The 14,433-nt window shown below is 53.5% G+C and overlaps 1 protein-coding gene across 5 annotated transcripts; it reads left to right on the top strand.

Annotated features, from left to right (window-relative positions):
* Positions 1-442: 442 nt before the first annotated feature.
* RD3 (RD3 regulator of GUCY2D) lies at positions 443-14,042 on the top strand. 5 transcript variants are annotated; one of them, XM_040446385.1, is made up of 5 exons: positions 443-756; positions 7,450-7,546; positions 9,534-9,576; positions 10,099-10,408; positions 12,229-14,042. In XM_040446385.1, exons 3-5 carry the CDS (start codon positions 9,570-9,572, stop codon positions 12,524-12,526), a joined length of 615 nt encoding a protein of 204 aa, XP_040302319.1. In that variant the 5' UTR covers positions 443-756; positions 7,450-7,546; positions 9,534-9,569; the 3' UTR covers positions 12,527-14,042. The 5 variants fall into 5 exon arrangements, with proteins under 5 accessions (XP_040302319.1, XP_040302317.1, XP_040302315.1 ...); XM_040446383.1 differs by lacking the exon at positions 7,450-7,546; XM_040446381.1 differs by lacking the exon at positions 7,450-7,546 and having other exon boundaries at positions 10,059-10,408.
* Positions 14,043-14,433: the final 391 nt, after the last annotated feature.

Here is a 14,433-nt window from a genome sequence, read left to right as displayed (position 1 = left end):
TCCATGTTCCCTCTTCTCCCCAGATTATTTTTCAGCCTCACCTCTCCTTGAGAAAGTCAGCAGAACTTCCTGCCCTTGAGCTTGCTTGAGGGAAAGAGAATTTCAATTAGCAAAGAGGAGGACAGGTGGTGAGGCAAAGGCGAGGACATGGCTCTTCAGGGACAGCCCCCAGAACGTCCCCTCTCCTGGTGGAGGGCAGCACGTGGGAAGAGGGGAGCTTCACCAAGATGGAATCATCTGTCCCCAGCAGATGTGCCAGCCAGAGCGCAGTAAGGAATGCCATCTGGACACAGGTGCCCTGTCACCACCTGGGTCTTCCCTGGCATCTGTGGCAGGTCAGGCGGGCTCCCTCTATGGATAATACAGCTCCAGGTGAAAGAGGCTTAGGTGGGTCGCCATGGCAACGCAGATCAGGGGTTGGCCCGCCTCTGAGGTTCAGGAGGAGGAGCTGTGGTTCCAGCCTCCTGAGACACACACACACACACACACACACACACACACATGCTCCACTAACACCAGCCCGGGCTGGATCCCTCCTCTGTCAGGGTTGTTTTCTCTCTCAGCACAATTTACGAGAGACAGAAAGAGGGAAGAGCATGAGGTAGCAGGCAGCAGCAGAAGAGAAAGAAGACGTTTAGAATATAGTCTTCCCTCCACCCCACCCTCCCCTGGACACTCTCTTCTCCCAGGCTGGGAAGCAGAAAGGCCCCCCCACCAGAACTTTCACCTCCGGAGAGGGTGACCTCAAAACGCCAGGTAAGAGGTTGGTCTCCCCAGGAGACTGTGGTTTCCCCACCTGAAGTCTGGAAGCAGGAACCCGGTCCCGAAACCTTTTAGACATGAGAGCAGAGGCTGAGAGCTGGGAGGGGTGGCTTCAGGGTTGCAGCAGGTTGGGGACAGCCTACAGAGCAGTCTGAGTCCAGGGTCCAGATGGCCTCAGGGAGGCCTCATCGGTCCTAATCTGTTCCACAAGGGTCGGTGGATTCCGCAGTATCTTTAGGGCTGTGGCCTGTCCCGTGGGAAGCCATAGGTTCATCTGCTCTGCAAGCCCCAGCATTTTCTCTCCTGCTTTGCTGGGGAGGACCCAGTCAGGGGGAAGAAAGGGGAAACCCGCCAGAGATTTCTCTCTTCGATTTGAGAACTGCGACTTGAGTACCCACGAAGTCGGTGGAGCTCCTCCTCCATGGAGGACCACCTCCTCCATGACCGTGGTCAGTAGTACCTGAGCATTTGACCCCTCCTGGTTGCACGTGTGCCTCAGAACAAGGAGGACTCACTGCCATTCATTCATTCATTCATTCATCCAGGAACCACTTATGAATTGCCTCACATGCCAGCAGATACAAGAGATATAGCTCTTGCTCTCCACAGAGCTCATAGCTAGCCGGGGGAGAGAGAAAAAAACAATCAAAAAGATGGGAAATGTATTTGTCACTGATGCCATGATATGATAGGTTCTCATGCTGGCACCAGCAGGCACCCAGTTTACCTCAGTGGGGGTCGGTGAGGGGCAGGCTGCAGGGGGCCCACCCTGGAGGTGAGTCTTAAGAGATGAGCAGGTGTTTGTCAGGTGAACAGAAGCCCACAGATCAGCAAGTCAGCCCGAGTCACACCTGGCTTGGTGGATTCCAGGTTATTTTTCTATGATGCCAAAAAGAAATAAGGTCAGTTTGTAATCTGTGAAGTTGGCCGTGGGCCTTGGCAAAAACAGGGCTGGAAGGAAGGTCACAGCGGGGAGCATTTACTCTCTGCACCTGCTTCAAGGCCTCCGCCCAGATAGAGGGTCTGGCTTCAGCAGGGCCATCCTGCCTGCTCTGTGAAGCAGTGGGCGATTTGGGACAGCCCAGCGAACTACCGCTCTATGCCCATGGGCCTGGGGGACATGCGAGGCAGCCCCCGCCCTGAGCAGCAGACACCCTGTTCAGCTGTTGGAGCCCTGCGTCGGAGGAGGGGCCTGGGCGTGGCTCCCTTTGTACTGAGACAGCTGCTTCCTGGCCAGGACTGCACGGCCCCTCCCTGGTTGGCCAGGGGGCTGGTGGCCTGATCTCACCAGAAGCAGGTGAAGGTCTCATGCCTGCTGCCTGGGTATCGGAGGCTGGCTCCCAACTCCGAGGGCACACCCCTGAATGTTCCCACCAGAGACATCCCCGATCTCCTCTGGAACCAGACCCCTCCCCTTGCCCTTGAGCATGGGGATGGTTTTTCTAGACTATCTAACGAGCCACAGCTGGTGGTAGTGTCTCCCAGGGAGCCATGGAAAAGATTATCCTCAGGGATGTTCAAAAATAGGCTGAAGGAGGAGCTCAGAGAGTGTGGGGGTGGAAAGGGTAATGAAGGGGAAGGGAGGGAGGAGAGGGAAAAGCAGAGAATGAAAGGGAGAGGGCTTAGCTGAGTGATGCCAAAAGGCAGAGAGAGCATGGGAGGACTTTCCCGCTGGTGGGGGTAAGCTGAGGCTCCCCCGCCTGAGCTTTCCCTTCATCCAGGGGGCTCAGCTCTCCCAATGTCATGACCAGAATTCAGGGTTAGGGCAAGGCCAGGAACAAGGTTGGAGTCCAGCTTGCACCAAAACCACGGACGGGATCCTTTAGTTTTTATGGTACAGACAGACCCTTTTGGAAATCTGTAAAGGCTTTGGACATATTCTTAGCAAAATGTTTCTAAATGCATAAAATTAACTCCATAGTATTAGGAAAGAAACCAGCTATACTGAAATGTAGTTATTTATATATATATAAATATATATATATATTTTTAAATCAGTTTAAGATATGGTAATATATGTACCTCTCTATCAACATGTAAAAGAATAAAATGTAGTGGCAGGGTTAATATCACGATTTCACAGTAGTGATAAACATAAGCCATATTTTAAGAATGACAGCTTTCAAGTGTTAGGAAAATACCTGTGATCCCTGCTGGAGATAAAGTCACCCATACAGCTCCGGCCGGTGGTGGCCTGCATTCATAACTGACAGAAATCCCACATTTCAGTTAAAGTTAGTGAAAGTAGAGATGTTTTTTTTTTCCTACCTGAATCCATAAACCTCGATGTCTCTTGTTAATTTATAAAGCACTTACGTGAACATCCTTTTTTGCTCTTCACAGTACCGTGGAGTAGGTACTCGTACTACCCCATCTTACAGACAGGGAGACTGAGGCTGGGAGCAGTGAAGGGGACTTGGACACAGGAAGCCTCTGGCAGGGAGGAAAAGGCATAGGAACTGGGGCTGTCTCCGCGAGAGCCCCAACCCCGGCCCCCAACCCCGGCCTGCTTCATCTGAGCTGGCGATCACCCCATCACCGGAGGGCAGGCGGGTACGCCCTCCATCGAGCTGTTCCGCCGGGTTACAGCAGTGCCCTCGCGGACAGGGGGCTACACCGCCACCGGGCGCGCCCCTCCGCGGTAAGGTCCTTGCCCCTTGCCCCTCTCCCTCTTTTCCTTCCCCTCCTGAACGGGCGCTCCCTGATGGAGCCCCGAAGCAGGCACAGTGCAGGCCCCCTGCACACTCCCACCTGTGTGTGCGGGGCCTCATGGGTCAGAGACCGGCCTGGGCCTCGGTGTCCACACCGCAGACCGCGGCTCCTCACTGCTGCGCCCACGCCCCTCCGTGGAGAAACCCTGCAGCGCTTCAACAAATCTGACAGAAAGCAGGCAGAGGGGCTGAGGAGAAGTCGAGCCCACCGGGTAGAACGAGTTGGGAGGGCTTCCTACAGAAAGTGAGTTTTGAACTAGAGTTTTCCCCCAACTTTTAAATTGTGAATATGCTCCAAGATGCAGGAAAATTGAAAGACTAATGCAGTAAACACACATAAAATCCCCTAGAAGATGGACCGTCACTACTTTGCCATAGTTGCCCTGTCTGTGTGTGTGTGCGCACATATATAGGTGACATTTTTCTCAGGAACTGGAAGGGAGGACATTGCAGACATCAGGACACTTCAGCCATGGGCACATCAACATGGCCCCCTAAGTTGGGCAATTTGTCCACACTCCCCTACAACCATAACACCACTTTTATACGTAAGAAAATCAACACTCATTCCCTAACCTCCAGTTCATATTCAAATTTCCCCCAAAGTCCTGTTTTAAACAAGGATTCAATCAATGTTTGCGCATCAGAGGCAGGTTGTAGGTGCCGTTGACTGGGAAGCAGGTATTCGTGATGGGAAGGTTCTGGAGTCACCACGGTGCTGGCGAGGCCTGGCGGTGAGCGGGAGTGTGAGGGGACCTGAAGCTTATACTGAGGAATTTGGCTTTGCCACAGAGGGAGGGGGGTTAATCCAGATTTTGGGGGTAGGGAGGAGTCAAATCCACATTGTGCAAAGTGCCCGGAGAAGACGACTTTTGCCGTTCTGATGAACCCTCTGGGTGTCTTTGTCATACCACATTTGGCCATCACGTTCTTCCCCAGTCACAACACAAAGTCACAACACAGACTCACATGGGGGCTCGGCTGTGGGTCAGGTCCTGGGGATGCTGTGAGCTAAGCCAATGACCTCTGGCATCTGGGTAGCCAGCCTGACTCTCTGTCCTGGCTGTCCCTGTGTCTATCCCTCTTTCCCTCCTTTGCCCTTTTAAGAACCTAATCAGAGCTGCTGAAGAGCCTTCCGGGACAGCAGCTGGCACCAGAGACAGAAATAGCTCCGGCAGAAACCTGGTCTCTGTCAAAATCTCCGGCCCCAGTGAGGGCTGGGGGAGGAGCATGGGGGGCGGGGAGGGGGGAAGATTCACAACCTGCCCCCTGCCCTCAGGGGCCCCCACCGTCTGGACCAGAGACGCTGAGAGCCCACAGAACCCAGGACCTGGGTGAGGTCACCCCACCCATCCCCTGCCATCTGCCGTGGGGTGAGCACCTGTCTTGAGAGGCCAGCTGGGGTCAGGGGCACAGCCTTGAAACCAGGGGAAAGGGACTCCACCCGGGGTTGTACTTTAGGCCGCATTTTGGCCTTTTTCTGGCCTCACCCACCTGGAGCAAGAAGTCTCGGGGTTAGGAAGACGTGCACATCTTGAGGTCACTTCCCTCCAGATCAGGCCTTAAATTCTGAGACCCGGGACTCCCTGGCCAGACAGCCCCCAGCCTACTTCCAGAACGTGAGCAAGTCCCCTCCAGGGCCCCGTCCCCTCAGGGTGAGCCACACCACCAGTGTAAACAATCCCAGGTCTGCGGAAGTGGCAAAGAAGTGGTTGTTGGTAGGCGTGCCGATGGGCCTTGGACGTGAAGGCTGGGGTGTCCCCACACCTTTGCCAGGCCCCTCAGGGGGTGAGAAGAGTAGGAGTCAGGCTGGGAGCCAGAGCCGGCTCAACCCACACCTCCGTGTTCTAGCAGAGCCCTCTCGGGAGTCCAAGATTTCTCAGTTTGAATCTGAGCCTCCAAGTTGTTATGAAGGTACGGTTGACAAGGAAGCAAAACATATTTTATTTAATAGTTCGTTAGCCCAATTTGTAACTTACGGATATTTAGATGCATGAATGTGAGGTTCCATCTGCGATACTGCCCGAGTCCCCTAGCAAATGCGTGGTGCCCTGGCCGGGCCTGGAGTGGCCTTGCTGCCGCGTTCTGGTGACCAGTTTGGGGTGGAGAGGAAAGTCTTCAGTGCCTCCCAATCCTCCCTTTCTGTGCTCCCTCTGCCACAGGAAGTCCCTCCAGGCCGGGCCCTTCCTTCTCCTGCTGCCTCCTTCCAGCTCAGGTCAAATCCAGGCTAAGAAGAAAAAAGGCTCTTTGAGGGGGCAATGCTTGACCCTAAGGTGAGTCCCTCAGAATAGGTCTTAGGAAGGATGAGAAGTTTTGGAGTAGGAAGGGGCTCCCAAGGGGGCAGGGTGGGGGGCCTGTGGGGGGAGAGAGAGAGAGAGAGAGAGAGAGAGAGAGAGAGAGAGAGAGAACAAGGACTAAAGCACCACAAGGCAACCCCATCCATCACTCTGGGATTAATCCAAGTAAGTACTGTACTCCATTTACTTATGGACACTCGCCATAGGCCAGACCCCTGCTGGGTGCTGGGTAGGATGATACCCAGGACCTGGTTTCTCACTCGGTCTGGACCGGTGCCAGAGATCTGTTGTGTAGCAATGTGCTTACAGTTCACACTCCGTACACTTAAAAATGTTTCAGGTGGTAAATGTTATGTCATTTGCTTTTTTTAAATTATTTTTTAATGTTTATTTTTGAGAGAGAGAGACAGAATATGAGCAGGGGAGGGGCAGAGAGGGAGACACTGAATCCAAAACAGGCTCCAGGCTCTGAGCTGTCAGCACAGAGCTCAACGTGGGGCTCAAACCGACAAGCCGTGAGATCGTGACCTGAGCCAGAGTCAGACACTTAAGCAACCGAGCCACCCAGATGCCCCTATGTTATTTGTCTTTTTTTTTTTTTTTTTTTTTTAACCACAATTAAAGGAAAATGGAGTGGAGATTGGCTCAGAAGGACCAGCCCTGGGCTGCCAGCTAGGAGGCAGCAGCTGTAATATATCTGGCAGATGGGCAAGGCCTGAACTAAAGGAGGGAGAGAGAGCGGACAGACTTAAGAGAATTGTAATATTTAAATTTGAGAGAATCAAAAGGATTTGGATGCAGGACTTGACAGATGAGGCAAAGGGATGAGGTGATGCCCACTGGCAAGCAGGGGCTACGGAGAAGCAGCAGCCAGTGGGGAGGGAAGTGGGTTACGGTGTGAGTGGAACCTGCAGGGGGAGGTGTCAGGAAGCATCTGGTCACCCTGACCTCAGGTTGAAGAGACAACTGGCGTATGGATTTTGATTTGGGAACTATCTCCACTGTCAGTGGAGACGTGTGAACGGATGAGGCCAGTTGAAATGAGATGGACAGCCTGAGATGGAGCGCCAGGGAACAGCAACAACCCAAGGAAGGCCAGGGGAGGGGTGCCCATAAGGGCTCTGAGAGGGAGTCCCAGGAGGCAGATGGAGGCAGGATGTAGACCCAGGGTTGTGGTCTAATGGAAGCCAAGGAAAGATTATTTCCACAGGGAGGAGAGGTCAGTGGGCTGGGCTGGGCAGCCTCAGGTGAGTTGGGACATGTGCTAACCAGTCGGCAGGGGTGTGGCGGGGGGGGGGGGGGGGGGGGGGGGGGGGGTTTGGGGGGCGGAGGGTGTATGTGGCATGTTACACTAAGAGACCATTCAAGGGCGTCACATCCCTCTGCCTTGAGCCTCACCAGTCTCTTTCTCCTCCAATCATCTTCCAGGTTTGGGTGCCCAGCATTCAGGTGCAGGTGCAGGTGCAGGATGAACTGGTGATAGCGGGGAGGGGGGCGGGGATGTTGGGGTGCAGGGGTTGAGGGAGGTCAACCAAGGAAGTCTTCCTGGGGAAGGAGGGCCAGGGCCAGGTTTGGAAGCATCATTGGGTGAGGCTCCATGCGGCAGAGAGGAAACTATTCCATCAGGGGGTCCCCACATGACCTCTGACCCCACAGCTCAGCCAGTGTCTCATTCTTAGGAGGGATCTCTGAGCGACAGGAGAGTGTGGTGCCATGGGGGCCAGAGGAGACTGTCCTCCACGTGGCCGCTGACAAATGCCCCCTCACTTGGGGAAGGTCAGGTCTGTGGGGACTTGCTCTTTCTTTTTTTTTTTTTTTTTATTTTTTTTCTCAACGTTTATTTATTTTTGGGACAGAGAGAGACAGAGCATGAACGGGGGAGGGGCAGAGAGAGAGGGAGACACAGAATCGGAAACAGGCTCCAGGCTCTGAGCCATCAGCCCAGAGCCCGACGCGGGGCTCGAACTCACAGACCGCGAGATTGTGACCTGGCTGAAGTCGGATGCTTAACCGACTGCGCCACCCAGGCGCCCCAGGACTTGCTCTTTCACCATCACGCATGCATGCATTCTTTAATCATTCATTCCTTTGTGCATGCATTTATTCACTCATTCATTCACAGTACTACCCAGCACCAGGCATGGAAGGATGATTAAGGCACAGTCCTTGCCCCCATGTAACACAGAGCAGGGGGGTGGTGGAAGGTATATTGTCACACTCCATTAAGTGTTCCTGGTGCTATGAAAAATGTCTGTACAGGATGCTTTCAGGGTACCAGCTGGAAAGTGGTCACATCAGGAAACGCGTGTCAGAAGAGTTGCTGACCCTAGAGCTAAGTCCCCAGGCAGAGGAGGGAGGGACGCTGGAGAGAGAGTATGGAGCTGTGGGTGGCCAGCATCTTCGGCAGCACCTACGGGACTGTTCGTCCATCTCTAGTTGGGGTGCCCTTCATGAGGCACCATGAAGACACCATTCACTCTTTTGATATTAAGCATCAACCTGACCCATGCACTTTTGAAAACACAAACACAGTTACAAGGTGTCCTTTTGCCTGATCCAATCAGATCCCTTGGCCTTGGACAGAGGATCCTGGTGCTCACGGCTCTCAGGACAGAACATAGCCCACCCCCCCCCAAACCCATTTCCCCACACTACAACCCAGCCTCAATTATTCTGAACACACGAAGCAGTTAAGGGTGGAGAAGAAAAGATCCTAACTGTCCAGACCCCAAGGACAGGGTCTCAAGGTCTGTCCTTCTCTCCCAACCTCCCAGGAAGGGATCAGGGTGTAATCTGAGGCCCCCACTCGTGATAGACTTAGGCTGAGTGGAAGATGAAGGTTTTTAATTTCCTAGATATAATGGTTGCTAGGGATTGTTCATGAATAAAGAAGAGGTTTGATTTTGTGCCACCCCAGAAGGCTATTGTTACCCCATAATACTTTGCCTCTTTGTGTCTGATTCTCCAGCATTAACAATTCATTTCTCTGCAGGGTGGTGGGAGGGCTTTCTAAAAATGTATGTGTGTCCATGCCTCATGGCCATGTTGTTGAGGCTGAGTTCATCAAATCACTTTCCTCGGCCTCTGGGGGGTCTGGGCAGGAAGAAGACCATTGGTGCATGGAACAGAGGGTTCCCCAGAGGGGGAAGGTCATAGAAAAGGCAGTTGGGGCATCTTAAAGACCCACTTCAGATTTGGGCCCAGGAATGGCCCTCACCTTCACTGCTATCAGAGGAACAAACCCACCTCTGACAGGCATTGGGGTGTGTCTGAGATGGCAGTTCATGTATCCATCCAATCATGTATCCATCCATCCACCCACCCACCCACCCACCCGTCCATCCGTCCACCCATCCATCCATCCACTCATCCATCCATCCATCCATCCACTCACTCATCCATCCATCCATCCATCCATCCATCCATCTATTCATCTAGTCAGTCATCAAACCTGTATTGCACAAGACCTTGTGGATATATGAGTTAGGGTCTCTGCTTCTGCACCCGACACTCCTTGTATCATGGCTGGGTTCGCCACCTGGGACACCTTCTCCATCATTCCATGTGTCTGAAGCCCGCATTCCCTCTTCACCCTGCTCTCATCCACAAGCTTTCCATGACCCCTGTCATCACCCAGAGTCACTCCTTCTGCTCCCCATCAATACTGATGCTATGCTTCATCAGTCACGTTTACCTCTTTCTATTGATATCTGCTGGAAAGCAGGGTCCCCGACATGCTTTCTTGCTTGTGTTCCTCCCACAGGTGTGCACACAGTACCTGATTAAGGCTTCTGAATAAATGAATGGTAAGTTGTGTCTTTTGCAGGGTGATGTCAACCCCATACAGTTCCAAGCTTCCTTCAGCAACAGGTTGGGGCATTAAGAAACTCAGGGTGTTTTCCTATCAGGTTAACATAAGATGTAGGTGTGTATTTTTCCCCCTTAAATCATAGGGATAAGACTGTGCTCAGCCATACACAGTATATTTCCTTCTTTGTTTGGAATTAGCAGAGATTCAGGAGGGCAGTGTCTCTGGGCTCAGCCATCTGCGTGCATTAGGGATCGTTATAACATGAGACTACTTGTACGTGGTGTGCAGAGAGCCCCGAGTTTATTCACAACTGCTTCTCACGACAGCCCGATCTTGTCTTACAGAATTAGAAATGATTGCTCAGAGAGGTTAAGCAACTTACTTGAGGCCACCCAGCTGTGAGGGCGGAGCAGGTCTTCTCTCGCTGGGGTCCCAGCTGTCCTCCCTCCCCCTTGTTCTCCCCACCTTAACTGACAGAGGGGTCCAAGGAAGACGCACTCCTGCCCTGTCTCGGCAGGGCCTGGGGGGGCCATGTCCCTCATCCCATGGCTTCGGTGGAATGAAGGCCCCCCGCGGCCGTCATCCCGGAGGCCGGCTGAGATGGTGCTGGACACGCTCATGATGGAGCTGGCGGGACAGATGCGAGAGGCGGAGAGGCAGCAGTGGGAGCGCAGCAACGCGGTCAGGAAGATCTGCACCGGGGTGGACTACAGCTGGCTGGCCAGCACACCCCGGCCCACCTACGACCTCAGCCCTGGCGAGCGGCTGCAGCTGGAGGACGTCTGTGCCAAGATCCACCCGTCCTACTGCGGGCCCGCCATCCTCAGGTAACCCCTGCCGCTGGCACCGGGCCCAGCCATTGCACTGTGGGCTCCAGGGGTGTGGCTGCCGTGGCGGTGGCCTGAGGCCACTGGACCGGGAGCCGGGGCACCCAGATGACCCAGTTACCTGTTAAGAGGAGCAAGGCAGGAGGCCAACCCTGAAAGATCCCAGCCCAGAGCTGGGGGTTCAGAAGGAGGCAGGAGGCAGCTCCCGGAGGCACAGGAGTTTTGACGGGAGAGAACTCCGGGCCTTGGCGCTTTCTGTTCTCCCCGCCTGGCTTACATTTGCCCTGGATTTTAACGTAGCCGGCTCTTCCTCCTTCATCAGTTCATCTTCTATGTTACCTTCTTAGAAAGGCTTTCCAGGTAATCTCTCCAAAATTGAGTTTCCAATTATCCTATTTCAAGCCAGCTTTCATATTAGCTTGCCTAAGGGGGCTGTGCACGCACGCGTGAGTGCATGTGTGCGTGGGCTTGTGTTGTGTGTGTGCATGTGCGTGCGTGTGCATGCGTGTTTGTACAGCATCCAGAGGCCTGGGGCACTGAACATTTAGAGATTTAGAGCGTGGGTACCACAATGCTCATGAATATAAATGTAACCTTGCTAAAGCTTGGACCCACATGGCCCGGTCCTAGTTGGATTCATGTGATGTGGAAGAAGTGTGGTTCCAACAATCAACAATAATTTCCAAAGTCACTCAAGTTCTTTAGCTGCACTTCCCCAAGCACTCGTAAAGGAATACAGATCCACAGGAAAGCATCTGAACACCCCACTTAGTCTCCCCACATCTTTAGTCCCCCGTCTCTTTAACCAACACAAACATCTATTGTACACCTTTTTTTTCTTGAAAATTCTCCTTAAAACTCCTTCTTCTTCCGTCCTAGCTACACTCCTTTGGATTTTGTAGTCTTTTCCACCCCCGGCCCCCTTTCTTCCTCCAGGATGAGAATTCTTACCCTCTCCCGTTTCTCTTGTTCTGTACCAAGGAACCCCCCCTCCACCGCCAAATGTACCTACTTCCAGAAGCACCTGGGGAAAGGGGTGGGGTGAGTCGTGGCGGGGGGGGCGGGGAGCAGGGGGGTTGCTGACAGAATTCAGGCTGGTAAACCAAACCTCCTTAAGTGAGGTGGAGGCTGGGCACACACATGTGTTCATGATTGTCCGCTCACATTTCCTGTCTCACTGCTGAAAAGTTTGAGAGGTCCTGATTCTCAAGGTGGTGGAGGAAACCAGATGTTAAATGGACTCGCTAATAACTGTTATTCATTTTGAGCTCTAAGCAAAGACATTTGAGGCAGAGGAAAACCTCACCCAGTGGGTAGCGTGGAGCTACTATAGAGTATCGCAGGCCAGTGCCATCATCAGATACACATTTGGGAGAGATCGCTCTGGCCAGGGGGCAGAGAAGGGTGGGAGAGGTTAGCCAGAAAGCCTCACATTGGTAAGGCCTGGCCATGCTAACACGGAAGTGGGCTACCCTTAATACTCTGGCACCAAGAACCTGAGGTTAATGTCAGGATCTTCACCTATGGTAGCTCTTTAAACCCCACAGAAGGGTTGATGACCCCAGTTTACAGATGAGGAAGCTGAGGCCCACAGAAGCCAGAAATAGCCGAGCGGGGAGCTGAACTCAGGATAGGCTGGAGCAGTGGGGGAGGTGGGGTGGTTTCTGATTGACGTCCGAAGCGGGGAAGTGGCTGAACCGGGAACTGGCCCCTGGGCGTGCACGGGAAGCCCCCGGGGTTAGACCCCCCCCCCCCCCCCAGCCACCTGCCACGGGCCACGCCTCGCGACTCACGCACAGCCCTGTCCGCTCTGCTCGCAGGTTCCGGCAGCTGCTGGCCGAGCAGGAGCCCGAGGTGCGGGAGGTGTCCCAGCTCTTCCGCTCAGTGCTGCAGGAGGTCCTGGACAGAATGAAGCAGGAGGAGGAGGCCCGCAAGCTGACGCGCCAGTGGAGCCTGCGGCCCCGCGGCAACCTGGCGCTGGCCACCTTCAAGACCCGCGCGCGCATCTCTCCCTTCACCAGTGACATCCGGACCATCTCGGAGGACGTGGAGCGGGACACGCCGCCGCCGCTCCGGACCTGGAGCCTGCCCGAGTTCCGGGCGCCCAAAGAAGACTGACCCGTGCCCTACCCTGCCCGGGAGCCGAGAACACCTGCGGGAGGGCATGATAGGCCGGTGACCGGGTCCGAGTCCTGGAACCTCCCCACCTGCCCTCGACAAGGGGCCCAAGAGGTGGCCCCGTCCCAAGACAGCCCTGTAAGATGCAGCAACCCCTCTGGCCCACACTCTGCCACCAGCCACACGGCTCAGGGTCAGGGCTTGGAGCCGCAGCGGGCCCCCCTTCCTCCCTTGCGAAAGTCGAAAGTCCGCTGCAGCGTCCCCTTCCCTGCCTCGCAGAGATTCAGGGTTTTGGCAGACAGACCCCGGCCCCATCTGTCCGGAAGGGGAAGAGTTGCCCTTTTTGCCAAGACCTGGGTTCTCACCCCCAATTCAAGGATGTCCTACTCACCCCCTCACCCTGGGTAATGTGGGACTTGTTGGGTGACGTCCATTCTTTGCTGTAACTGGCTGGTTTCACCACTGCTGATGGGTCACAGCCCCATGGTCAGGCAGAGCTGAAAGGGACCACAAAGGCCAATAGGTCCACTGTCCTCAGCTAGTGAAATGCATAAACGGAGGCTCAGAGAGGGCCTCATTCTTACACCTTAAACTGCAGCCAGTGAGGTTGTTCCTGTAGGCATAGTCTCTGCCCCTGAGTCCTTGAGTGCTGGGCTATGATGGGACAGACCCAAGGGCCATGTCTCCACCTCCCTGTGGTCTGACACATCTCTTACCTTGGAATTGGCATGAGGGTCTAAGGTGGCTGGGATCAGAAGTAGGCTACCCTTGCCCCACCCCAGAGTGTCATCATGTAGGATGTAGCCAACACCTCACAGCTCCTTCCGGAGGTAGAGCTTCAGGGCCCTTCCTACTCACTGCTCTGAGAGCCCAGGTCTCTGATTCCAGGGCACCTTCTGTATCTGGTCACACGTGCTCTTTGGCTGTCCTCAAGGAAAGTGATGCTTAAACCCCTAACTAGCCTCAAAGAACCAAGTGAAAGTTCTAGAAGAGCCTCCCTACAGGCTTCATTTGGTGTCTTTCCATTTCTAATATGGTTAGACCTTTATAATGGACATGTGGTGCTCCGGTGTCTGGAAAGTCTAGTGGCTTCCCCACATACCCAGGGCTGAAGTGGGGTGTGGTGGGATGGTGGAGGAAGTGTCTGTCCCCAACTATCAGTGCATGCTCAGAAAATGCAAGTGGATCTTAATGTTAGTCTAAATAAAATGCCAGGAGATAAGTCAACAGGGAAAAAAATCCATATATTCCCTGACCAAGCTCAGTAGAAAAAAACTTTTTTAATCATCTGGTTTGGGATTATTTTCATTCAAGTCTGGACAGAAAATCATAAGATGGTGGAAAACCCCTTATCGAACACTGTCAAGATGAAGGAGTTGTCTCATTACATAATTGGTGGCAGTTGAAAACCACTTAAATAGGGGCACTGGGGTGGCTCAGTCGGTTAAGGAGTCCAATTCTTGATTTCAGCTCAGGTCATGATCTCATGGTTTGTGGGTTCGAGCCCTGCATGGGGGTTCCATACTGAGTGTGGAACCTGCTTGGGATTCTCTCTCCTCTCTCTCTGCCCCTCCCCCTGCTCACACTCTCTTTCTCAAAATAAATAAAATAAACTTAAAAAAAAAAAAAGAAAATCACCTAAATAAAAATATATACCTCAAACATCTTACATATTTTATGTTAAGACGTAGGAAAAAGTTCATTCAATTGCCAGGCTGTGTTCATTATTTTGTGACATGTGTGGATTGTCTGACGGGAGATCCACCCTTCAGTTTTATTGGCCTGTGTGTACTTTAACCATACCAATAAGAATAATGGGCACAAACAAGTCTGGAACAAGCAGAAGTGACCCTTGGTGAGCAGACAACTCAGTTGGGAGGGGCGGGGAGAGTTAGAATAGGATCGAC

This window comes from Herpailurus yagouaroundi, unplaced genomic scaffold, assembly GCF_014898765.1.
Source record: "Herpailurus yagouaroundi ecotype Mexico unplaced genomic scaffold, PumYag 195, whole genome shotgun sequence".
Classification (NCBI taxonomy): Eukaryota; Metazoa; Chordata; class Mammalia; order Carnivora; family Felidae; genus Herpailurus; species Herpailurus yagouaroundi.
This window is presented reverse-complemented; position numbering and strand designations above follow the sequence as displayed.

Excerpts from the sequence above, each read along its gene's own strand:
- RD3 (XM_040446381.1), top strand. Across the intron at positions 10,409-12,228 it reads TGCGGGCCCGCCATCCTCAG|GTTCCGGCAGCTGCTGGCCG; the intron begins GTAACCCCTGCC and ends CTCTGCTCGCAG.